Raw genomic sequence first — 27,026 nt, 5'->3', positions numbered from 1 at the left:
CAAACCCGGTTCCTCCAGTATACCTGCTCTCAACCACTAGGCCACTGCTGCTTACAAGGAGATTGTCAGCCCCTTTGAGTCTCCTTGCAGGAGAGAAAGGGGGGATGTAAATCCAAACTCTTCTTCTTCTTTTTACTTCTTCTTCCCCAGGGGTTTGGGCTTGTGATTTATGTACTTGGGGGCCTATTTGGATTGCCCATCTCAGCTCCTGGCATATTTTGGGCCAGGCTTCTACAGAGACGTCAGATAGTCAAGACCCAATCATGTTAAATCTCTTTATCTCACTTAATGTTTTATTATAACATATAAGGCCGCCCCCCCCCCTTTCCCCCCAAGTTACATTTTGCAAAGCAATGGAGACACCTTGTGGCCAGTTATGTTAATATCAGGGGGGGGGGGGATCTTGCCCAAATGTGCATTTCCAGGTAGCCTAGAAGCTATATTTTGGTCACAAACAGACTTATTGTCAGCTTGCTCTCCCAGGGAGGGGCTGCAAGGAGTTCCAGGCTTCTGCCCACGCTGCAAATATGTCCTGTTCAAATGGATGTTGGCGCTTCGGCTCCGTCTTTTGGCACGGCAAGAACACGGCATGGAAATAAACTGACGAATGGCAAAGGGAATAGCTGGAATCCAACCATCCAAAGAACGGCGTGGGGAGGGGGGAACCAAAGCAAATGAGGGCAGAAGAGCAGCAGCCAAATGAGCCTGGAAGGCACAGACAGAAACTGCAGCAGAAGCAAAAGCCAGAAGACCCCCCCCCCCCAAATCGCCTGAAACATTCTGCTTAAGGAGCTCAGCCCTGGATGCCGTCGAAGGGGTCCCAAGAGGAACCTCCACAGGGAGGGAATCCCATCACTTCGGTTTCGCTGGCAAGATGCAACCGCGCTTCCTAACGGGCACAAAATGTGGTCACTGTGAGCAGGACCTTCAAGGAAGACCTTTCTGTACAGGGAGAGCGAGAAGTGAAACACGGCGGCAGGGGGCTAAACTCTCACACCATCCACCTTGCCTACTGTAGAACACGTTCATAGCATCATAGAGTTGGAAGAGACCCCAAGGGGCATCAAGTCCAATTCCCCTGCCATGCAGGAGCGCACAATCAAAGCACTCCCGACATATACTGATCCAGCCTTTGTTTAAAAACCTCCGAAGAAGGAGACTCCACCACACTCCAAAGGCAGTGCATCCCACTGTCAAACAGCCCTGACCGTCAGGAGGTTTTTTCCTGAGGTTTAGGTGGAATCTCTTTTCCTTCACCTTGAACCCATTACTCCTGGTCCTACTCTCTGAGGCAGCAGAAAACAAGCTTGCTCCCTCTCCTATGTGACATCTCTTCAAATATCAGATATCTAAACATGGCTATCATCATCATTATCACTATCATCAATTAATTGATTAATTGATTAATTAAATTCATCCCTGTTTACCAAAATTAACAACAGTGGCTGTATCCCTAAGCATTGGACTGAAGCTATCATTGTACCTCTACATAAAAAAGGCGATCCATCAAATCCATCTAACTATCGCCCCATAAGCTTGCTTTCAGTGGCTAGTAAGCTTTACGCAAGGTACCTTATGATACGTCTCACTGCCTGGTCCTCTTCAGTGCTAGGCCCAGAACAGATAGGATATGCCACAGGTAAATCCACCCTTGACCATTGTCTGGTTTTAAACCATTTGGCGGAGAAATATTGCCACCCCAAGGGTGGGAAACTCCTTGCGGCTTTCCTAGATTTGAAATGCGCATTCGACTCTATCCCCAGGAATCAGCTGTGGGAAAAATTGACTGTGTTGGGAATAGACCAGAGATTACTGTTTCTTATTCGCCAGTTGTATTCCTCAACTACCTGTCAAGTTCGTTGTGATCGTGCGGGCCGCCTAACTTCACCTATAGTTTCTAACAAGGGAGTCAAGCAGGGTTGTATTCTTGCTCCTCTCCTGTTCAATCTTTATTTAAACGACCTTGCTCCTCATTTATCTCAGACTGAAAGTCACGCACCCATTTTGGGACAAAGACCCACATGTGCACTTCTCTATGCAGACGACACTGTGTTACTGTCTCGGTCCAAGGTGGGCCTGCAAAGACTACTTCAAGCCTTTGCGACGCACTGCACAAACAGTGCCCTGTCGATTAATTATAACAAATCCAAAGTGCTGATCTTTTTTCAATTCAAAAAAACTCAGCACGTGGAAAATAAACGGTACATTGATTGAACAGGTCCATTCATACAGATATTTAGGAATCACCTTCCATCATTCCTTAACCTGGACCTCTCATATCCACCAGACTCTCAATACAAGTAAAATCAAAGTGTTGGCAATATCCAGATTTTTTCACACCAGAGGCGGTCAATTTTTTCCTGCCGCAATGGAAGTTTTTCAGTTAAAACTACTGCCACACTTACTTTACGGAGCTCCAATCTGGGGAGCAAAAACCGCTGAGAAATTAGAGAGTATTCAATCTTTTGTTTCTTCGCTTTATTGGGTCTTCCAAACTCAGTCACGTATCGCTCTTTGTTTTAGAAACCGAGCCGAGACAATTTTTTCCCTGGTTTGGCTCTCTTTGTTTATATACTGGCTTCGCCTTCATTATAGAGCCCTCTCGGCAGTCTCACATATTTTCTGTTGCTTAATTCACTTCCACTCCACCTGGCACACCAAAATTCATCAAGCAAATAAACAACATAGGTGTATCTTTTGACCAACTCCTACTGATGGACGAAAGACAGGCTGGAGTTTTGAAACAACGTACTCTTGACATTGAAGGGCAGCTTCTCACAGCTGGAGCCTGCAGAACTTGTTCTCCCACATTTTATGGCATTTCACCACCATTGCCGGGTTTTATGGCTAAATATATGAGTAATTTAATCAATCCACATCTCCGCAGATATTTTATGCTTGCTCGGCTAAATGTGTTACCGACTGCCCAAACAAGAGGCAGATATCATGGCATCCCACAGGAGAACAGGACTTGTTCCTGTGCAGCGGGCCTACCCGAAACAACTGAACACGTGCTCCTTCATTGCAAAGATTTGGCAGTCTATCGGTTGCTTTTTCTCGAGGCCATCTTGAAGAAATTTTCAGTGAGATCAGACAAGGAAATAGTTTCACACCTGCTTAGTGACCATCATCCCCACACTACTGAATCAGTTGCCAGGTTTTTAACAAAGGCACTTGGATCAAGAGTGAAACCTTTGTGTAAATTTTAGTCAATTGGTTTTAACATAATCTGTATTTTACCACTCTTTATATGCCATTAAAGGTTTTGTATTTGTATTTGTAATTAAATTCAGTATACCGCCCCATCCCAAAAGGGCTCTGGGCAGTTTAACCTTCTTCTCACCAAACTAAACCTTCTCCTCACCAAACTAAACACCAAACTAGCTCCGTAAGTCTCTCCTCATAGGCATAGGGCATGGATTCCAGACCTTTGACCATTTTGGTCGCCCTCCTCTGGACCCGTTCCAGCTTGTCAATAGCCTTCTTGAATTGTGCTGCCCTGGAACAGGACACAGCATTCCAGGTGAGGTCTAACCAATGCAGAAAAGAGAGGTATAATGACATCCCTCGATCTAGACCAGCCATTCTCAACCAGAGTTCCGTGGTACCCTGGGGTGCCGTGAGCATGTCCCAGGGGTACCGCGGCAACACTACCCCCCCCCCCATCTTTGTGGTGTCTCCTACCGGTGCCAGGAAGGACATGGAGCTGGCCCATGGGGCAGGGCCTGCCACAAGGTCAGCAGCCACCCCCACCCCCAGTGCTTCCCTTCACCCTGGGAGGGGAAGGCGGGGGATGTGGCAAGCAGGGGCAATGGGAGGGGAAGGTGGAGGGTGGCGGCAGGGGTACCGTGAGATATGAAGAGTGAGGTCAAGGGTACCCTGACCTCGAAAAGGTTGGGAAACACTGATCTAGACACTACACTCCTATTGAAACAGCCCAGTTCTAGTCAGGAACCATCCTGATGCTTCAACACGATGTGATCACACAGGTAAAAAGAAATCTGGAGATGTTCAGTACCAGGTTTTATATTTTTTAAAAGGGGTACCCCCCTCCCCCGGTCCTAAAAACATCACGATGCCCTCTGCACATGTGTCCATGTGTATATCAAATGTCCAGGGGATGGTTACAATTTTACAATCTCTCCCCTGAGTGCCAACGTGCGCCACTGCAGAAACACGAACCTGCAGGATTGACAGAGCCCGTCATTTCAAATGCTGCAACCAATCAGGTTCATTTTGCACAGTGGATAACGTGTGCGCTACAGTAATGCTTCTCAAGGGTGTCCTTCACTTGAACGCCGAGCAGCGCCTTGGCTTTTAAGTCAGAGGAACAGAGGGTGTCAGAGAGAATGAAGACAGAAAAGTACAGGCCTTACAAAGCGGTGAGCCTGGGTGGAAGAATCTGGGTGGTGCGTTCTTCTTTTTGTCTGCAAAACCGTGGGGAAGAGGGGTTGACAGTAAAGGGACCCCGTAGTTTGGTATTCAATATTTATAGCTCAATAATAACTAACCATTAGGAGTTAGCAAGACAGTCGTCCGCAACAGGAGATGCCACCGGTCTTTCTCGTCACTCACAACTGTTTCATATTTAGAAACATGGAGTGCCACAGGGTCCTGTCCTGGGCCAAGCGCTATTCAATATTTTTATCAATGACTTCGATAATGAAATACAGAGTATATCAATCAGATTGACAGAAGATACCAAATTAGGAGGGGTAGCTAATACCCCCGACGACAGAGTCAGAATTCAAAACGATCTGGACAGATCAGAGAGCCGGGCCAAATCTAACAAAATGAATTTCAACAGAGATAAGTGTTAGATGCTTCACTTAGGCAGAAAAAAAATGAAATGTACAGATATAGGATGGGTGACACCTGGCTTGACAACACTGCATGTGAAAGGGATCTGGAAGTCTTAGTAGACCACAAACGGAACATGAGTCAGCAGTGTGACATGGCAGCTAAGAAAGCCAAGGCAATTCTGGGATGCATCAATGAGAGTATAGTGTCTACATCGAGGGAAGTAATTGTACCACACTACTCTGCATTGGTCAGACCTCACGTAGAGTACTGTGCACCGCAATTTAAGAAGGATATTGACAAGCTGAAACAGGTCCAGAGGAGGGCAAACAAAATGGTCAGAGGTCTGGAATCCATGCCCTACGAAGAGAGGCTTAGGGAGCTGGGGATGTTTAGTCTGGCGAAGCGAAGGTTAAGGGCGGGGACGGGACATGATAGCTATGTTTAAATATCTGAAGGGACATCATGTTGAAGAGGGAGCAAGCTTGTTTTCTGCTGCCTCAGAGACTAGGACTAGGAGTAATGGATTCAAGGTGCAGGAAAAGAGATTCCACCTAAATACTAGGAACTGACCGTCAGGGCTGTTCGACAATGGAATGCACTGCCTCAGAGAGAGGTGGAGTCTCCTTCTTGGGAGGTTTTTAAACAGAAACTGGCCATATGTCAGGAGTGCTTTGATCGTGCGTTCCTGCGTGGCAGGGGGTTGGACTTGATGGCTGTTGTGGTCTCTTCCAACTCTATGATTCCAACAGCTCTTGCTTCCAGATGAACAATACAGTTCAGATCCCTGTGTGGGCTTGTCTTGTCATAGGCTATAGGTGGTTATGCAAAGTCTGGGCATGCAAACTTTTTCAAGGCTGACCTATATCACCTTTCTCAGCTCTGTCTTTCTAGCACGTTTCCAGGAGGAGGAAGAGGAGGAGGAGGAGGAAGAAGAGGAGGAGGAGGAGGAGGAGATGACAAGTTTTATACCTGCTTTTCTCTCCTGTAAGGAGTCTCAAAGCAGCTCCCAATCACCTTCCCCTCCCCTCCCCACACTATACACCTTGGGAGGTAGGTGGGGCTGAGGGAATTCTGAGAGATCTGGTCACCCAGTAGTAGGCTTCATGTGGAGGAGCAGGGAAACATATCCAGTTCACCAGATAAGAGTCCGCCGCTCATATGGAAAAGTGGGGACTCAAACCCGGTTCTTCAGAGTCCACCACTTTTCATCACAGGCCGCACAGATGTTTTCATCATCCAGGGATCTGCAATCTGCGGCTCTCCAGTAGAACAGTTAGATTCTTCTGCTTAGAGACAACCCTGTTTGCCAACACAGAGAACAGAATAGTTAGATTCGAGTCCAGAAGCATCTTAGAAACCAAGATTTTCAGGATATGACTCAAGTCAAACCATTATGTTCTCTGTATTGGACAAGCAGGGCAGTCTCTGAGCAAAAGAATAAACAGAACAGGTCTGACAGTAAAAATAGCAATTTTAAGAAATCAGCGAAGGAACATTTTAGTCTTCCGGGGCACGGTTTGCTGTCCTCGGAATTCCTGTTTTTCTACAACGGGACAATCTTTAAAGAGAAAATCCAATGCAAAAATGCTGAATTAAAATTCATTAATGAGTTGCAGTAGTAGTAGAAGTAAAAGAACAAGAAGAGGAGGAAGAGGAGAAGTTTGGACTTATGCCCCACTTTTCTCAACTGTAAGGTGCCTCAAAGAGTCTTACAAACGCCTTCCCTTCCTCTCCCCACAACAGACACCTTGGGATGTAGATCAAGCTCAGAGAGTTCTGAGAGAACTGTGATTGGCCCAAGGTCACCCAGCAGGCTTCATGTGGAGGAGCAGGGAAACAAATACAGTTCACTAGATAAGAGCCCACCACTCATGTGGAGGAATGGGAAATCATAGAATCATAGAATCACAAAGTTGGAAGAGACCATAAAGGCCATCCCGTCCAAACCCCTACCACACAGGAGGGACACACAACCCAAGCACCCTTGATGGCCATTCAGCATCTGGTTAAAAACCTCCAAAGAAGGGGGCTCGACCACCCGCTGTCGAACAGCCCTGATCATCAGGAAGTGCTTCCTAATGTTTAGGTGGAATCTCTTTCCCTCCATGTTGAATCCATTACTCCGTGTCCTATTCTCTGGAGCAGCAGAAAACAAGCTCTCTCCCTTTCTCTTCTCCAGACTAAAACATACCCAGCTCCCTAAGTCTCTTCTTGAAGGGCATGGATTCCAGCTGGACCTTTGACCAGTTTGGTTGCCCTCCTCTGGGCATGCTCCAGCTTGTCAATATCAAACATCAAAACTGGTTCTTCAGATTAGAGTCCACCTGCTCTTAACCACAACACCACACTAGCTCCCCTAGGTCTTAACAGTGACCTGGGATTCCTCACTCACCATAGCTAGTAATGTCTTGCATATCTTTTGATAGCTACTTTATCTCCTTGTCTTGTACTAGATGGGATATGAATTCTACCTTGTCTATTTAACCGCAGTTGGGAACTGGAAACTGATTATTCTTTCGGACCAAATCTTGCTCCCAGCCAGCCGATTCGTGTTACACCTTTGGCAGTTGTTTGCCGCTTTCAATATTAATGTATCCGCCTGATGGATGTCCACGCCAATGTCCTTGATGAAGTCAGCTGCTGGTATTCAGAAATATCCTGCCCCTGAACACATCATGGCTGAGAAACAGGAATGGACCTATCATCGTCTGCCTAACCCCCTTTTAAAGGTAAAGTTTCCCCTTCAGTCGTGTCCGACCCTGGGGTGCTGGGGGGAAGAATTAGGACTAATAAAAGGAAACACTTCTTCACACAACGTGTGATTGGTGTTTGGAATATGCTGCCACAGGAGGTGGTGATGGCCACTCACCTGGATAGCTTTAAAAAGGGGCTTGGACAGATTTATGGAGGAGAAGTCGATCTATGGCTACCAATCTTGATCCTCCTTGATCTGAGGTTGCAAATGCCTTAGCAGACCAGGTGCTCAGGAGCAGCAGCAGCAGAAGGCCATTGCTTTCACATCCTGCACGTGAGCTCCCAAAGGCACCTGGTGGGCCACTGCGAGTAGCAGAGTGCTGGACTAGATGGACTCCGGTCTGATCCAGCGGGCTAGTTCTTATGTTCTTATGTTCTTACCACTGCAAGCAGTGATTTTACAGGCAAGCCTCTTTTGTGGGGCAGTTTGCCATTGCTTTTCCCGGCTATTCTTTACCCCCTAGCTATGAGCTACGTACTCATTCACTGACCAAGAAATGGATGGATGGCTGAGTTGACCATGAGCCAGCTGCCAGGATATCTGACCCACAAGGGGCTCGAACTCCTGACCGTGTGAGTGGCAGTGCAAGCACTTAACCACTACGCCACGTGGCTCCTCCTAACCCCCTTTTAAACTTGGCTAAACCCAACAGCCACCACTTCTGACATTTCATGAAGAAGGATACCCTCTTGGTCCTGAATCTACGGCCCACCAATATAATTGGATGCCTCCAAATCTGAATGTTATGGTCACAGGGAGAAATAAAACTTTTGGATTCATTCTCTCTATATCATGCATTAGAATCCCCTTCCCCGTGATCTTTCTTTCTAAATTGAAAAGCTTCAAACCCACCAAAGCGGACAGGCTGCTTGGGGAATTTGGAGGGGGACGGGGACGGATTAAAAGTCCTGTGGCAAAGGGCTTTAGAATGAGGCCGCGCTTTCCCGTGACTCAGTTTTGCAGAATAAATTATGCAAAAGAGAAGCAATGCAAAAGAAGAGGAACGATCGCCTCCGCTTGATCTGAACGTGTTATGTCGTCCGAGGCTTCCTGAAGCGAAGCCTGGGTCACCTTGCGTTGCAATTTTCATGAGTTTTTTCTTTATTGGGTTGGTGGGGGGGGGGGGTGCAGTGCCGAGCGCAAAAGCCGCCCTGCAAATTGGCAAGGGAGCCCGTCCTTATTGAGCAGCAACCACAAACGCTTGCAAACAGAGCGGCTGGGAAAATAAGCAGCTTGCAATTGAGTTCGCTCTCTGCTTTGGCAGTGTTTTGATGGATGAACTTGTAAAAGGAGCAGAACAGGAGATTTCCGTTCTCTCGTAATCATTTGCAAACTGCAGTAGTAGCGCCTGCCTCCGGTGATTGCAAAACGTTGCCTCTTGCCTCTGCTATGGCACAAGGGGCTGGCAGGACCCTCATCTAGCCCTACTCAAAAGCCGACATGTGTACGTTTTGATTATCGTTAGCTACATCCTTCACCATATGCCTAATGGTTAGTGTTGCCTCTGTTGTTGCTACTGCAGGATTAGGGATTTGCAGCCAAACAGTGAAGAATTAAAGCTCAACCCAAATAACCACCATTCTTTAATATAATTCTTACTTCCCCTATTTTCCCAAAAGGGGTAACATAAATTTTTGGATCTGACCACTATATTGATGCCTCATTATCTTGTTTCAGTTGCCCCAGGGGAAAAGAATGAGTCTGCAGAAATGTGTCTGGCAGGGACATCGTCCAACCAGAACAAGTAGCTGATCATTCCACCAAACAGGATTGGTGCTTCTGGGCACTGTTTTTCCACTTTCCGCCAATCATTGCAGGACCTCAGTGTGTCAGGGGGATTGTGTGTGGGTGATTGAGATGTATTCCTAGCTCAATGTAATTGCGACAAGATATATGTAACCAGCCTGCCGAATGTTACCACTGCCATTCTGGGGCATTCTTTCCTTGATCTTTGCTTTATGGCTTCACACACTGAGTAGGTAACTAGGCTCTCCCCTGACACTTTGGTCTCACGAGAACCAGGATTGTTTCTGTTATCTCGTGTGGGCAAGATGCCAGGTGACCCCCTCTATCTGTCACTGACCTTGGGGCACCTCAGCTCCAAACTAACCCTTTCTCACATTTCTTGGAAAAATGGGAGGGGGGACTAACATCAGAATAAAGGGGATAGCAAAAGTCAGGTTTGCCAGAACTGGCTGTGTCAAGCTGGGTGCTTCGATGGCTATCCACAAATGCTACTGATCAACAATACAGAGTCTGTTTATTGCTTCACAGTGACATATATCTTGTAGCAATTACATGGAGCTAGGAATGCATCTCAATCACCTAGACACAACCCCTCTGACATAGTGATAATAGGAGGACTTTCTGAGAGATTCTGCCCATGAGACTCATCTAGACATCCTGTGCTGGGCTTACTAGCCAGGGGCAAATTTTTGCTAGGACCTGCTGGCAGACAGGCAGAATGAGTGGTGCAATTAGAACCCAAAATTCTCTTCTCCACAATGCACAATTTGCCTGATTGACAGGATGAGAGCAAGAAAGAGGTAGATACTGAGACTTCACCCCTCCCCCTTACACACACACACACACACACACACACACACACACACACACACACACACACACACACACAGTCACAGTCACAGTCACAGTCACAGCAGTTTTCAAAAGGAAGAAGATCCTTTCTCCTATCTGCCTGCAATTTGGAAGGGAGGATCTTTCTTTTCCGTGGCAAATACAATCCCTGGAACTTTCAAGGAATTGGATGGGGCTGTTACGCCAGCTGATACAAATACCAGAATGATCACCTAATACTAACAGATTTAAAATAGATATTAAAAGGAACCAGTAAAGCACCAGGTCATTGCCGACCCTGAGGGTGACGTCATATCCCAACATTTACCAGACAGACTGCATTTATGGGGTGGTTTGCCACTGCCTGCAAGGTAGATACTCATTTTACCAACCTCAGAAGGAATGAAGGCTACCTGACACCAACTTCCTTTGGGATTGAACTCAGGTCGTGAGCACAGCTTGGCTGGCAAGAGTGCAACTTAACCCCTCCACAGCTAGGTTGTAACAAGACAAATGAGCTCCCTCCCGCAACCCACCAAGTTTCTGAATGCTCCTCCCCACAATCATTTTGACGCCAGCAGGAAAAGGCAGATGGAGACTCAACGTGGTTCCCAGACAGAGCAGCTAAGAGAACCATGAAAAGTCTTGGTGGGCCAGTGGCATGGAGGCCCACCCCTCCCCCAGGGTTACCCAGAACACAAAAAAGGGGCACAAAGTTGGCAGGAGGTGCCACCACCACAAGCTGGCTGCCCCAACCCTTTGCCAGTTGGGGGACAGGAAGGTGGAGCAGATCCCTTGTTGCTTAACTTCCGGCTCCAGGCTCTCCTTTCTGCCCCATATCTTAGGAGTATTTACGGCAAGCACAGAGGCAGAGGCGTATCTAGGAAAATGGAGCCTGGAAACAAAATCTGACCCCCCCCCCCAAAAAAAAAACCCTTGCAGGCACCCAGGTGTACCACCCAGAGCCCAGGTCTACTGCCTGGACCTCGCGCCGGCATCCATGTTTAGTTCTTGGAGCTGCTGGCAACGTCCAGGTCTACCACCCGGAGCTGATGCCGGCACCCAGGTCTATGTGCGCCCGGGGACATGGGTTACCCCATGTCCCCATCAGCGGTACACCCCTGCACAGAGGCAAAGGTGAGGAGCTGTGGCTCAGTGGAAGAGCATCCATTTGGCTTGCAGAAGATGCCGGGTTCAATCCCCATCATTGTAAGGCAGGACAAAGCTAGCTTGAACAGAAGAACTTTATTGATTTGTGTCACCCTGGCCACAGGGTGCTGGAACTGAGGATCTCCCCTCAGGTCCAATACTTAAGGCTGATTCGAACCATCCAATCACTGCAGTCCCTTCTCCCGCCCTGGGTTCCCATTTGTGGCGGTTTCCCGCTTTAGCCACTACTCGTGGGGACTGGTGCATGTTGGGACGTGTAGTCCTGACAAACATCTCCAGTGAAGAAGTCTAGGCCAGAGGTGATATAAAAGGCTCTGAGAGCCGTTGCCAGCCTGGGCTAACAAGACTGACCTTGGTGGACCAAGGATTCGGGGCAGGGGGGCTTCCTGCGTCCACATAGTCATGTGTTCGTGTTAAAGGCACTCAGTCTGGGTGCTCTGAAGAAGTCAGCCTTCCACAGATGATTCGCCAGCCAGAGGCAAGCCAAGCGCTCCATGTGAGGCCCTGCTGCATCCTGGTCCCCAGCAAAAGCCAGTGGTTTAAGGTGCAGGAGGGTGGACACATTCCAGGAATGCAGTCTGTGGCCAAGCCTTGCAAGGTGGGGGGGGGGGGACGACTGACCAGTCCTGGTAGTGTGGCACACTCTGCATCACGGTGTTGCTGTGAGGATGCAGGGGAGGAGGGGGAACGTTGTTTTGGCTCCCCCATTGGAGTGACAACTGGAGAAGCAATGAAGGAAATCAACTGTTTGCTTTGCACAGTGCCACAAGAGGTGTGTTGGGGTGGGGGGGGGGAGAGAGATAATCCAGCAGAATTTAATGTCCCTGACCAGTTATGTTCTGTTCGTCCCGAATGATGGGATGGAAAGCCTAGCCCTCCTCCTGGTGCTGAGCAGGTTGCCACGGAGAGGCCACGCTGGACCAGGGAGGGGGGGAGGCTTTTCGCCAGCGGTTCCGTTCTCTCCCCCGCCTGCTACTCTGCCTGGTGTTCCCACCGGCATTCATGTTCAAGGCCTAATTGCACCGCCTGAACACGTCTTCTCTACCTTGTACTCATACAGTTTTAATAGGCAAACACGGTCAGGTGGCGGAGGCCCAGCGTGGGATAGCCAGTTGCTACAGCTCACTCAAATCAGGCATACAGGAGAAGGACGGGGAGTGGGGCGGGGTGGGGGGAGACAAGCCCCGTGGCTTTCCTCTGTGGGGCGCAGCTGGAAGATCCACCATCAGATCTCACTGGCCATGTTAAGAGGTTAAGCCCTGTCATGTGAGGGCGAAGCAGAAGGGATTTAACCCTTCCACCTCTGGTCGATTGCATCAAATGAGCAATGCCGCTGCCTTGTATTGAATGGGATCCTTGGCCCATCAAGGTCAGTATTGACTACTCAGCTGCTCTCCGGGGTCTCCGGCTGGGTCTTTCACATCACCCGTGCCTGGTCCTTTTAACTGGAGAGTGCTAGGGATTTAACCCAGGACCTTCTGCATGCAAAACAGATGCTCTTCCACTGAGCCACAGCCCCTTGCCAAATACATGAAGTGACCTTATCCTGCATCATATCATCGGTCCATCAAGGTTAGTATTGCTTACCCAGACTGGCAGCTGAAGTCCAGGGTTTCAGGCAGAGAAAGGTCTTCCACCCAGGGGCACAGTGACAAAAAATGGTGCCCGGGGCAAGCTGTGAAATTGAGCCCCCCACCCCTAAACATTTGGGCTTTCCCAATGCTGAGGGGAATATTATAAGTTGTACCTCCCTCACTTCTCTCTGGCCAGTCAGCCACACTTCCTGGATGCCTTTTGCTTTTGAAAGTTTGGGTAAGATCCCAATTGGGCTCTGCTATCTTGGTTGCAAATTGTGAAGAGACAGAGAAGGGGAGGGGAAAACAGGGGAAGAGTTGAAGTGGAAGGGAAAGAAAGGGAGGGAAGGAAGGGGAGGGAGGGAGGGAGGGAAGGAAGGAAGGAAGGGGAGGGAGGGAGGGAGGGAGGGAAGGGAAGGGAAGGAGGGAAGGGAGGGAAGGAGGGAGGGAGGGAGGGAGAGAAGGGGAGGGAGGGAGGGAGGGAAGGGAGGGAGGGAGGGAGGGAAGGGGAGGAAGAGAGGAAGGGAGGGAGGGAAGGAAGGGAGGGGAGGGGAGGGGGAAGGGAGGGAGGGAGGGGAGGGAGGGAGGGAGGGAGAGGGGATGGAGGAAGGGAGGGAGGGAAGAAGGGAGGGAAGAAGGGAGGGAAGGGGAGAGAGGGAGGGAGGGAGGAAGAAAGGAAGGAAGGAAGTGAAGGGAGGGAGGGAGGGAAGGGAAGAAAAGGGGAGGGAGGGAAGGAAGGAAGGAGGAGAGGAAAGAAAGAAAGAGAAATAGAGGAAGTGGAAGGAGGGAACAGAGACCTCTTAATTTCTAAATGTAACAAGATTAAAATGGTATGAATCGCAATAAGAACTCTTCCTATATCAGGAAATATGATTAAACTATGATCTAGCTGGTGTCATCAGCAAAACAAAAATGGACTCTACTGATGAACATATGTTGGAAGTGCTTTGATTGTGTGTTCTTGCATTGCAGGGAATTGGCCTTGAATTAATGGCCCTTGCGGTCTCTTTCAACCTATACAGCAGGAGACTAAGAACAGGTAGAAAACGCACATTCTCGGCTGGTCAATAGTCCCAGTGGTCCCCCTGCTTTCTGATTTTATTTACCTGTTAATCAGGTAAAAAGTGTTGGCAGAAGAAATTACATTATCATCGCTGGGCATTCTGGAATGGATAATTCCCCCCCCCAGGGGGGTTCACACTCCAGTCCCCCCCCCCATCCAAATTAATTACTGGTAATTGGAGAGGATTTTTTAAAATTAAGATTATTTATTTTAAAATGCTGCAAAATCAAACTGGGTTCTTTGCCTGGATTTACTGTCGTGAAATTCAGTAATCTGGCAGGATTTAAATTTAGTAATCAGTGATTTGGTAAGCAAGCCGGAGGGAGGGGAAAATGGGGAAAAGGTGAAGTGGGAGGTAAAGAAAGATAAAAAGTGAAAGGAAGGAGGAACAGAGGAACAGAAGGAAAGGGGAGAAAGAGAAACAGAGGAAGTGGAAGGCAGGCTCATAGGATTTGAACTTAACTTTGAATATGCCAAACCTTGAAGAAATGGAAAACAGGAGAAATCTGTCTGTACACATACATCACTGGCATGGATCGAACGGCTTTTTGAGTCTGTGTTGTGATTTTGCAGGAGAGTCCTTAAAAACACGTGGCTCCAGGCTCAAAGACCCACCCTGCATTTCGCAGTATCTGGAAATGAGCCATCCAACATACCCATGAAATAAAGCATCATATTCTGAACATTTGTATTAGCCCCTCACAGATTACAGCCTCCTATATAGGACAGTAGAGAATTTGGGGAAATGCCTGGGTCACCCCGCCCTTGCCCATAAACGTGGCCTTATTGGTGATTTTCTTCCCCTTCAAACAATTATTCAAATGTTAGTCTTCCCCCCCAGTTACTTAAAACCACTCCTCTTTCCCCCAATAAGAAGAGAAGAAGAGATTTTGATTCATACCCCACCTTTCTGTCCTGTAAGGAGACTCAAGGAGGCTCACAAGCTCCTTTCCCTTCCTCTCCCCACAACAGACACTTTGTGAGGTAGGTGGGGCTAACAGAGTCCTGAGAGAACTGTGACTAGCCCAAGGTCACCCAGCAGGAATCCGGTTCACCAGATAAGCCTCCGCCACTCAGGTGGAGGAAGGGTAGGGAATCAAACCCAGTTCTCCAGATTATAATGCACCTGCTCTTAACCACTACATCCCGCTGGCACTCTCAGGTTTTACCTAGGTTTAATTGGTTTCTCCCAGCTTCTTACCTCATTTTCTTTTTTTTCCTGCCCTTCCAGCAGCTGATGCAAGCAGCTTCCTTCCTGGCAGTGAGTGGTGGTACAGAGCAAGGGAGTGCACAGCCAGCCAGGCCTGGACGTCCCTGGAGCAGAAAGGGAGCTACAGCACTCCAGGCTGTCTTCGCAGGCTCTGAACCAGCTCCAGAAAAGGGAGCCAGCCCCAAGAAGCATCTCCCTGGCCTTTCCCCTACTCCCCACTCCCCCAGCCCCCGCTCATCTGCACTGACTCTCACCACCAACAGGAGGCTGACTCCCAAGAAAGAGCAGAAGCAGGTGCTGCCCAGCCCCCCCCCTCCCTCCCCCCCGACGTCATTGCTGGAGTCTTGCCGCCTATGCCAGGCCACACCTCACGTGCCTCCCCCAGCCAAGCCAGTAGCACGCGGACCGAGCCCTCCTTCCCTTGCCGAGCACGAGGGCCATGCTGTGTGGGAGTGCACAGGCTAATCTGGTTCCCCAGGTAAGCCTCCACAGCTCAAGCGGCAGAGCGGGACTCAAACCCAGTTCCTCCAGATTAGAATACACCTGCTCTTAACCACTATGCCACTGCTGCTGAAGGAGGGGTACGGGGGAGAGGGAGGCCTCAGAAAGAAACCCCTGCCTACCTCGACCAAACTCCTGGTGGAACAGCCCTGTCTCACAGGCCCTGCAGCACTGCATCGATTCCTGTGGGGCCTGGGCCTCACTGGACAGAGGGTTCCAGCAGGTTGGGGCCAGGCTGAGAACACCCTGGCCCTATGTGGGGCCAGCCTTTGAGCCAGGGACCACCAATCTGTGTCCTTCGGAGGCCACATTGAGAGAGACAGTCCCGTGGATGTGTTGTGTCTTGTTGCCAGTCTGAGGTGGGGTGTGGCAGGAGCACGTCTTTTTAAAACACCATAAAGATCCAGTGCTTTTTCTTTGTTTGGATTTATATCCCCCCTTTCTCTCCTGCAGGAGACTCAAAGGGGCTGACAATCTCCTTGCCCTTCCCGCCTCACAACAAACACCCTGTGAGGTAGGTGGGGCTGAGAGAGCTCCGAGAAGCTGTGACTAGCCCAAGGTCACCCAGCTGGCGTGTGTGGGAGTGTACAGGCTAGTCTGAATTCCCCAGATCAGCCTCCACAGCTCAGGTGGCAGAGCTGGGAATCAAACCCGGTTCCTCCAGATTAGATACACAAGCTCTTAACCTCCTACGCCACTGCTGCTCCACAGTGCTGGCTCTCTCAGCCCATTACCTGGCTCAGCCAAGGCTGTGCAAATGCCACAGTTCTACAGCCACACCAACACCCCGCACACCGCAACACTGAATGCCCAGGGGCTAAAAGACACAGGTGAACAAACACAAAGTCAAAAGCCCATATTGATTTTATGTACTCCAGTGATAACAGGATTCTACCCGGCGGGAACTCCCAAGTGGCTAACACCACTCTTTCGTTTACCTTGGTTCCATTTTATCCTCACCATAACACTGTCAGGTAGGATACAACACGGTTGCAAGACTGGTCCTTTAGGGTCCGTGGCGGAACAGAGATTCGAACTCGGCTCTCCGAGATCTGCGTCTGACTCACTAGCCGCTGCACCCTACTGGCTTTTGCAAAATGTTAGACTTGAAATACTCCTGAAAAGGCTGAGGAACTCTTTTGTCCTTTGCAGGCCTCCCGGATTGGTTCTCCTCTTTTACAGAGACAGCCGAGGCAAAAACAGTGAGAAAATAGGTAATTATGAGAAAGAAGAAGAAGAAGAAGAGTATGGATTTATATCCCCCCTTTCTCTCCTGCAGGAGACTCAAAGGGGCTGAAAATCTCCTTGCCCTTCCCCCCTCACAACCAACACCCTGTGAGGTGGGTGGGGCTGAGAGAGCTCCGAGAAGCTGTGACTAGCCCAAGGTCACCCAGCTGGCGTGTGTGGGAGTGCACACGCTAATCTGAATTCCCCAGATAAGCCTCCACAGCTCAGGCGGCAGAGCTGGGAATCAAACCCGGTTCCTCCAGATTAGATACAAGAGTAGGGCAAACCACTGAGAAGGGGCAGATTTCCCTCCCAAACTAGCTGTAAGGGAGTTAGAATCAAAGCCGAAAACCATTCAGCTCCGAACTAGGAGTGTGGATGCAGACATTTGCCATCCTAAACAGGGTCTTTAAATTCTACTAAGTTGTGGACAAAAAAATGTCCAAATGCAAGGGAATTTCAGACATTGTTTTAAATCAGGAGATCTTGTGGGTCGAGCCGGAGGAGGGTGGAGTTTGGAGCGAGGAGGGACTTCAAAGGGATATAATGCCATAAAGTCAGAGCAGTATCAGGGGAAAATGGCGGCCGGAGACAAAACCTTCTCCGGGTTTCCCTCCGTAAGTTGCGTAGCCCCGGCCCCACTTAGCCCCGCCCCGCACGTCACGTAGCCCCACCCCCCGTGTCCCTGTGATCGACTCCTGCTCTTCCCAGGGCCTGGGGAGGGCAGAAGCCTGCCTGCAGGGAGCACAGGAGTGCAGAGTGCTGCTCCCCCCCATAGCCCGGGGACTCAGGTAGGCCTGCCTGCCTGCAGGGAGCTTTGCCTGACTTTGGCCTTCCTCAGACCCTGCCCACATCAGATGAGGAAGCAGATCAGGACAATGTGGGGTGGGCCGGGCTGATCTCATCAGACTTTGGCCTCCCTCGGCCCCACTTATGTTATTATCTTTGATGACATGGGCAGGGCCGAGGGAGGCTGAAGTCAGACGAGGGGGAAGGCATGTGGTCACGTGACCAGATTAGTTGTGACCAGATTAGTTGCGCCTGGGGACATGGGTGACCCCATGTCCCCAGGCAGATACGCTCCTGCATAAAGTCCACCTAGCAGCAGTGGTGTAGTGGTTAGTGCAGCTGCGGCGTAGTGTTAAGAGCAGGTGCACTCAAATCTGGAGAACCAGGTTTGATTCCCCACTCTGCCACTTGAGCTGTGGAGGCTTACCTGGGGAACTAGATTAGCCTGTGCACTCCAACACACGCCAGCTGGGTGACCTTGGGCTAGTCACAGCTTTTCGGAGCTCTCTCAGCCCCACCCACCTCACAGGGTGTTTGTTGTGAGGGGGGAAGGGCAAGGAGATTGTAAGCCCTTTTGAGTCTCCTTACAGGAGAGAAAGGGGGGGTTATAAATCCAACTCTTCTGATCTCTGTCACTTGGAGAACAGTTCTAATTCCGGAAGATCTGCAGGCCTTGCCTGGAGGTTGGCAACCACAATCAAAGTGACCCTCCCAACTTCGCACTGACTCGGTTGCCATTACCAACTCTGCAGACCTACTCTTCCAAGTGGCGAGCGAAAGACTGTGGTGTTGCTTCTACGGGCCAGGAAATTGTCCTCTCCGAACAGCTCTTTCATTTCGGCCATTCATCTCCCCTTGCAGGGAAACCGAGAACGTTGACGTAATCCACCTGCTAGGGAGAAGACTCACGGTTTTGCCCCGCTCTGGCAGAACAAATGGCGAATATGGGTGCGAAACCTGAAAAGGGCCCGATCGATATCCGATGCTCGGCCCTGCTCTCGGAACGGAGCCGCCCAGACGATGAAAAGAGGCACAAAGTTTTTGACTTTGGACTTAGGGAAGGGGAGTCGTGCGGAGGAATAAACAGCAAGGTCAGATGCCCGCTGGCGGCCCGCTAACGCGAGGCTTTTTGATGAGACGAGTTGCGTTCATAACACAATTGAAAACAAACAACAACAAAAGCTTCCCCACTAGTTTCATAACCCCGAGCCAGGCCTCTCCCACGTGCTCCTTCTGTGCCTTGTCGACAGCAGTAGCAGATCCCCACAATTAAAGTAATTGGCCATGAAGAACCATCATCCGGGAAAGGGCTGAATTCCCCTAACAATGTTTCATAACGCCGAAGACGTGTCTCCAAACGTGCCCCACTTAAGCAGACAGGAGGGGTTTTGTGCCTCGAGGACTCCCCAAGCAGTTTCGTGGACATCGGATGTGGCCCAGCCTCCGGGAAGCATCTGAAGATGCAGAAGGAATACCTGAACCTCCTCCGCTTCATCCCACCTTCTTCCTTGCAGTGTTCAAAGTGCACTCTGGATTAGAACAATACACAGGCTGTCCTGGGAAAGGGGGAAATGCGGCGCAGTGGTTTGCACATCAGACAACATCTGGAAAGGGGTCTGCGACCTGTGGGTCTCCAGATGTTCATGGACTACAATTCCCATCAGCCCCTGCTAGCATGGCCAATTGGCCGTGCTGGTAGGGGCTGATGGGAATTGTGGTAGTCCGGCATCAGGCAACATCTGGAGACTCCACAGGGTCGCAGACCCCTTTGGACTCTGGAAGATCCAGGATTCCAGGATCCTCTGGACTCTTGTGAAACGCGACCTGGCTCTTTGGGGTTGGATAGTCCTTGTTCTCAACCTTTTAACCCTACTTTGGCACAGGGGTAAGTTAGAAGATAGAATGGAGAACTAATTATGTAGCACTGAACTCATTCGGAGGAGGGGTCACGAACCCTCATGAAAATCCACTCAAGGACCTCGAGCTGCATCTAAACAAGGGAGTTCAGTCAATGGGCCTTTCCCCACTTACCTTAAGCCCCGCGCTACTTGAGGAGAGTAGCGTGGGGTCCCCCGGCACTCCCCACGAGAGGGGCGGCGACAGCGCAGCCACCCTGACGCTGCCACTGTCGCGCCCCCTCAGCGCGAGGCATCCCTGGTGCCCTTGCAAAGGGTGCCTTTTGATGACCCCGCGCAGAGCACGGGGTCGTGGGGACGCCCGGGCGAGTGCCAGGGATGCTGCGCGCTGGGAATTGTGTGCAACGGCGGCCGAGGGAAACATAGGGAAAGTCCCAGCGTTGGTCTGGAAGACCCTGGCCTGCCCTCATGCTACCTATTTTAGTACTGAACAGGGTGGGTTTAAAAAAAAAATCAAGGACGTTTTATTAAACTTTTTAAAAAAGCAAATCAATTTTCTTAAAAACCCACAGAAGATTTCCTTTGAAAGGGTTCTATTTTTATGCTTTTAAATATACCCTCGCTTACAATGGATCTGACTTTGACGCAACGAAACGTGTTAAAAGTCTGCTGCTATAATATCTTACGTTAAAAACAATTCTCACTCTCTATTGACCCTACTGAGTGAGAGGTGTGGGTGGGGGGGGACTCATTTCTATATGGAAAGAAAGATAATGGTGTGGCACAGAAGCGACCAGATGGGTTATGTTTGGCATAAAGCCCAAGAGCAGACCTTGGGGCAGTGACCTTTACTTAAACTCTCCAGCCTCACACGTTCCTTGTGAGAATAATACAGCAGGAATACGGCTTGTCTAACCTTTAGGAGGAACGGGGTTTGGGAGCTAAAAATGTAATGGAGAGAGCATTAAAAAACCACCCAGGGACAAACGAAAGAATCCAGCGTTTGAGATCAAGCATTATGATACAATTGGCTGTATATTATGAGTTGGCTATTTGTGCAAATTGTGAGCAATTAACTGGTCGTACAAAAACAACAGGAGCTTTTCCGCATCATGCGGAAACCCAGCCGGGCTTTGCGTCTGGGAAGCGCTGGGCACTTGGTTTCCGAATGTTTGATTTTGTACCAAATCTTCAGAAGGTTAAAGAGAGCTGATTCCTTCTTCTCCCAACTGGGGAAGCGCCACGGAGGGAGCCACAAAATTCAAGAGCATCTTGGATCAGAAAAGAACTTCCTACAGCTCTTGCTCTGTTTGAGCCGTGGGTTTGCTAGCCAGGATGCAAAGAGGCCGGGACTCAATTATCTGTGCCTTTTGCCATGTAGACCAGCCGAGGGGCTGAGGTCACAGGGTGGGGGCTGCTGCCGGACCCTTCCCCCTCTAAGGGGGCGTCTGGTCAAGATCCCCATTTTTGCAAGGACGTTTGACTGATTTATGCCCCCTTCCCTCAGACCACTGGCCCTCCACCTGCACCCAGGGGGATGGGTATGGGTATTGGGTTTTGGATTATAAGATATGTTTTAGGGACTTTTTTGTATGTTTATGGTGATGCTCTCAGTATAAGGTTCAGACGTTGTGTAACCCGCCTTGGGATGTATTTGAAGGGCAGGATAGAAATTTACAAAAATTAAAGAAACAAGTAAGTAAATAAATAAATATGAAAACTCCACCCCTCACAGAATGCTCGGAATTAACTGAGCATCAACCTTTCCCCCAGCCCCCACGTTTCCACGGTCTCCCTACGAAAGCAGCTCAGGGTGGAGCTAGAACCTCCTGAAGCAACCATATATCTCCTTACTAGCTGGACACCCAACTCAAATGCTAAGAGCCCAATATTATGGTTATTCAGGATGACAACAGCAGCTGGCAGCCCCCAAGAAACATTGGAGGGTGGGGCCTAACTCCCAGCACTGCGTCAGCACACTGATGTCACTTCCAGGAAAAAAAACGGAAGTGACATCGTCAAGACTTTCTAGCATTTAGAAAATCTCTCATGGTTTTACCAAAAGGTTTTTTGTAAATGCTAGCATCCATCTGCTTTTGACCAGAAGCCATGTCTTCAGATGCTCTAGTATTTTAAGTAAAACTTTGTCTATAAGGCTATCCAATTCACTTTGTCACTTTTGGTTTTTATTTATTTATTTTATTGACATCCTGCCTCTCTCTCCAGTAGGGACCCAAAACGGCTTATGCTGATCTCTCGTTCCTCTGTTTTATTCTCCAAATAACCTTGCAAGGTAGGTTAGACGGAGGCCCCCTCCGCACGGGCCAAAAACACTGGTGCAGGCCCAGTAAAAACATCAGTTGGGGGGAGGACCTCTCACGGCTGCCACCTCCGAAACAAGGCAGCACCATGCTCCCCGCCCCCCCCACCGGCCACCAACCGGTGGGGAAATGGTGTTTTTGAAACTCGCTAAATGAGCGAGTTTTTCTAAAAACACCGTTTTGCACCCGATGCCGAGCGAACGGCACCAGGTGGGAGGCACCGCTTTTTGGAGCATCCTTTTTGCTTTTCAATTTACCTTCTCTCCCTGCGCAGCTCCACAGGGACGAGGGGAGACACCTCCTGCCCTCCAACTCCCGAGGCGTTGCCATGGTCATGGCGGCGTGTCCCCTCGTCCCTGTGGACCTGCACAGGGAAGAGAAAGTATGTTAAAAAAACAAAAAGGACAGACCTCCGTGAGAAGGAGCCTCTGCAAGCCGCAGCACTTTCGGGGCTGTCCGCACGGAAGCATGTGAACGACCTTAGTTTTACCTTAGACTTTTTGTAAATGGAGATTTTTTTATAGATGGATTTTTTTTTTTTGTAAATTGTAAATGGTGCGTGCAGCATCCACTCTGTCATTTTGGGTTTTTATCCAGAGTGATGTAGCACATTCCACCCCACCCCCCAATTTCCAAAGAAACTCGTGTAGTAGGGGAACCTGGCATATCTAACCACTGCCACAACAAAGGGGAAAAACTCAATTTTTCCTTCCCTTATATAAGACATTGCCTGATGTTGCACTTTGCCTGGAAACAAGGCAACATTTACTTGAGAGAAGGGCACGGTGTGTAATGTTTAAATACTGGTGACACCTCTGCTTTAGGCATAGAGTAAGGTGACCAGATGGTCACCTTCGCGAACCGAGACACACCGGGCAGGCGGCCGCGCGCGCGCATGAGCACGCAGCCGCAAGAGCGCACTGCCTTCTGGGGTGCTCCCGTTTCCCGCCCCAGAAGGCAGTGCGCTCCTGCGGCCATGCGGGAGGCTGCCGCACTGCCTTGCGCCCCAGAAGGCAGTGCGGCAGCCTTCCAAAACCCGGGACATTTGAAAAAACACGCGGGACAAGTTGTTCCAAGGCGGGACTGTCCCGCCAAAAGCAGGACGTCTGGTCAGCTTAGCATAGAGACTTTCCTAGCCAATTCCCACTCTACAGGTTGGTGGGCCCATATTGAGGCAAAGCTGTGTGCTCCTGACCTGTCGCTTGACACGATGACCTCGTTATCACCAAATGAAATTCCTAAAAGCATCAGGGCCAGATTGTATGAGTCCGAACAACAATACCCTGCTTGACCAGGCCCGTAAATTCTGCTCCCCCCTTTCTCTAGGAATCCTATATGGTCCCGGCGCTGCTGAATATTTATCTCTCCTTTCTGAGCTCCTTTCTGAGCCCATTTGCCGGGCCCTCTCATTTGCCAGATGTGATACCCTGCCCTCTCCTTTAAGACAGGTAAGGGTTAAAAAAACACCACATCACAAAAGACTGCGCATTTGTGAGGTGCATTGTGAAGAGACTCTGTGGACCATGTTTTTCATCTCTGCCCCCTCTATGCAGAGGCAAGAATGTCGCTACTATCGCCCCTATTTGAGAGGTACTGATGACCCGCAAAAGACTGTATCCTTATCAATGAACAACTCTGGAGCCATCTTAGAACAGACTACGAGGTTTCTTAAACTGACTGATAATAAGCGATCTTAATCTAATTATGTAATATACCGTTTTTACTCTTTTAACCTTTTTATATATTTTTTCCTGTGTATTAATAACATGCCATTAAAGGTTTGTTGTTTTATTGTCCTTCCCTGCAACAAGTGTGCAGCTCAGCCCCTGAGCAAGACCTGTTTCTACAGCAGTGATGGCGAACCTTTTCGAGACCGAGTGCCCAAATTGCAACCCAAAACCCACTTATTTATCGCCAAGTGCCAACACGGCAAATTAACCTGAATACTGAGGTTTTAGTTTAGAAAAAACTGTTGGCTCCGAGGCGTACGTTACTCAGGAGTTAGCTTGGTGGTAGTTGGTGGCTTTGCTTTGAAGTAACCGTGCAACTCTTCCAACGGGTGAATCACGACCCTAGGAGGGTTTACTCAGAAGCAAGCCCCATTGACAGCAATCGAGCTTACTCCCAGGTAAAGGATTGCACTTTAGTTCTTCGCATGAAAATCAGTGGGGCTTAATAGCACTTAACAGGGTTACCCACACTGCTTCCTCAAAACCAGGTCTTAGGTGTAATGCTAATAATTGAGCCCAGCGGCCCAGGCCAGCCTAGATGTGTGTGGGGGGGGGCGGGAACTCTATTTGTGCGTGCCCACAGAGCGGGCTCTGAGTGCCACCTCTGGCACCTGTGCCATAGGTTTGCCACCACTGTTCTACAGGTATGTGGGCCATTCATGTATGAATTAAAAAGGGACTCCTTCCCTCCTTCCACATTTTCCCTCCTTCCACAGTTTCCTTTTCTTCGGTTTCCCGTTCGGCCCCTCCTCCACAGACTTTCCTCTCACATAAACACCTAGAGGAGATTTCTTAGTGGGCGGTTGATGTTCCCAGAGCTTGGAACCACAGCTCACCCCAGCAACTGGGGGACGGGGGCGGGGGCACTGCAAGAGATCCAACTGAGCTGACGGAATCGAGTAAGGGAAAGAGAACGTTTATTTTCCCAGCTGGCTTATTTGATCCACTCCAGGAAGCTACAAAGGATGGAGAGAAGGTAGAACGGATAATTTCCAGACTGACACTGTTTATTCAGCACCCGACCTTGCAGCAGAACAGACACCAGGCTGTGGGCAACAGGATTGGTGGAACCTTATTAGATGTGACCAGCTGAACCAGGTTTCAGCTGTCCACCACAGAGAGTGAAAAGTTGCCCTGGGGCTGAGAATAGTGAGGTCTCTGGGTCCCACTTTTGAGCCCCTCCCTCCACAGCTCAAGCCCCCCGACATCACATAGGTAGAAGAAAGAAGGCTGACAATGGGCATAAGAACATAAGAAAGAGCCTGCCGGATCAGACCAGAGTCCCTCTAGTCCAGCACTCTGCTACTTGCAGTGGCCTACCAGGTGCCTTTGGGAGCTCACATGCAGGATGTGAAAACAATGGCCTTCTGCTGCTGCTGCTCCTGAGCACCTGGTCTGCTAAGGCATTTGTCATCTCAGATCAAGATTGGTAGCCATAGATCGACTTCTCCTCCATCAATCTGTCCAAGCCCCTTTGAAAGCTATCCAGGATAGTGGCCATCACCACCTCCTGTGGCAGTGTATTCCAGACACCAACTACACCTTGCGTGAAGAAATGCTTCCTTTTATGAGTCCTAATTCTTCCCCCCAGCATTTTTAATGTATGCCCCCTGGTTCTAGTATCGTGAGAAAGAGAGAAAAAATTCTGTCTGTCAACATTTTCTACCCCATGCATAATTTTATACACTTCAATCATATCCCCCCTCAGACGTCTCCTCTCCAAACTAAAGAGTCCCAAACGCTGCAGCCTCTCCTCATAAGGAAGGTGCTCCAATCCCTCAATCATCCTTGTTGCCCTTCTCTGCTCTTTTTCTATCTCTTCGATATCCTTTTTGAGATGTGGCGACCAGAACTGAACACAGGACTCCAAGTGCGGTCGCACCGCTGCTTTATATAAGGACCTTTGCAATGTGGGGATCATGACCCATGGTTACTACCATTTACATGAGTGAGTCTTTATCTAGGACATAGGTGTCAAACTTGCGGCCCTCCAGATGTTATGGACTACAATTCCCATCATCCCCTGCCAGCATCATGCTGGCAGGGGATGATGTGAACTGTAGTCTATAACATCTGGAGGGCCTTGAGTTTGACACCTGTTATCTAGGATCTCAAAAGCACCATGCACATTTGAAAGAAGAAGGCAAGGCTCTTACTTGTGTAGGGTGTGAGATGGTTGCTCATTCCTCTCTTGCTGGCTGTAGCAGCTGGTTCTCGCTTCGGGGATGAAGGAGTACCTGTCCAACATGGCAGCTGCTGCCATGGTAATAATCCCAAGGCCATCCTGGACTCGAGCCTTCAAACTGTAGTCCCATTCGTCATAGGCCACAGAAATCAACCCGGCGGGAAACGCTTGAGGTGTGATCTCCATGTTCCCACTGACCATGCTAGGGACAATCCAGAAGAAGTCGTACCCGGTTAAGCCCAGCGAGCGAGCTTCTTCCAGGACATAGACGGCTTCGTCTTTCGAACAGTACAGCATGATGACCGAGGAGTGGATCTTCTTCAGTTGCACCGTTGTCCTGGCATCACCAATCGGCGCATCTAAGGTGATAATATTCTGCATGTCCCAGCCCACAAAACTGTTCTCCACAGTGTACTTGACGAAGCTAATGAAGTCCCGGTAGCCGGGAAAGGTGCTGGTCACCAGCGAGAAGACATGCCAGTCGTAATATTGCATGAATTTCAACATGATGATGGCTTCTTGCTCGATTGAAGCCCCAAACTGGAAAAACGTGGACATGGCATCCTACAAACAAACAAAAAACAAGGGAGAAATGAAAAGTTGTTGGATATCAAAATGCTGGTTGGGGAGCTTTTGGCTTAGTCAGTCCCTACCTGATCGCACTGGAAACCAAGGATGAACTTGAGGAAATGTAATGTTGAAGGCTTTCACAGCCAGAATCACTAAGGTGTTGTGGGTTTTCCGGATTGTATGGTCATGTTCCAGTAGCATTTTCTCCTGATGTTTCGTCTGCCACAGATGCAGGTGAAACTTCAGGAGAAAATACTACTGAAGATGCCAGCCACAGAAGCAGCCGAAACGTCAAGAGAAAATACAACTGAAGATGCCAGCCACAGATGCAGGCGAAACTTCAGGAGAAAATACAACTGAAGATGCCAGCCACAGATGCAGGCGAAACTTCAGGAGAAAATACAACTGAAGATGCCAGCCACAGATGCAGGCGAAACTTCAGGAGAAAATACAACTGAAGATGCCAGCCACAGATGCAGGCGAAACTTCAGGAGAAAATACAACTGAAGATGCCAGCCACAGATGCAGGCGAAACTTCAGGAGAAAATACTACTGAAGATGCCAGCCACAGAAGCAGCCGAAACGTCAAGAGAAAATACAACTGAAGATGCCAGCCACAGATGCAGGCGAAACTTCAGGAGAAAATACAACTGAAGATGCCAGCCACAGATGCAGGCGAAACTTCAGGAGAAAAT

At 49.4% G+C, this 27,026-nt stretch overlaps 1 protein-coding gene across 1 annotated transcript in view; it reads right to left on the bottom strand.

The window, feature by feature from the left end:
- The window catches only part of GRIN2A (glutamate ionotropic receptor NMDA type subunit 2A), a 299,483-nt gene that overhangs the window by 85,576 nt on the left and 186,881 nt on the right, over positions 1–27,026 (bottom strand). Inside the window, exon 4 of the mRNA XM_048493435.1 lies at positions 25,733–26,325. Within this exon, the coding sequence (XP_048349392.1) occupies positions 25,733–26,325 (593 nt within the window). The remainder of the gene's footprint in view (positions 1–25,732; positions 26,326–27,026) is intronic.

Source organism: Sphaerodactylus townsendi, linkage group LG04 (genome assembly GCF_021028975.2).
Source record: "Sphaerodactylus townsendi isolate TG3544 linkage group LG04, MPM_Stown_v2.3, whole genome shotgun sequence".
Classification (NCBI taxonomy): Eukaryota; Metazoa; Chordata; class Lepidosauria; order Squamata; family Sphaerodactylidae; genus Sphaerodactylus; species Sphaerodactylus townsendi.
This window is presented reverse-complemented; position numbering and strand designations above follow the sequence as displayed.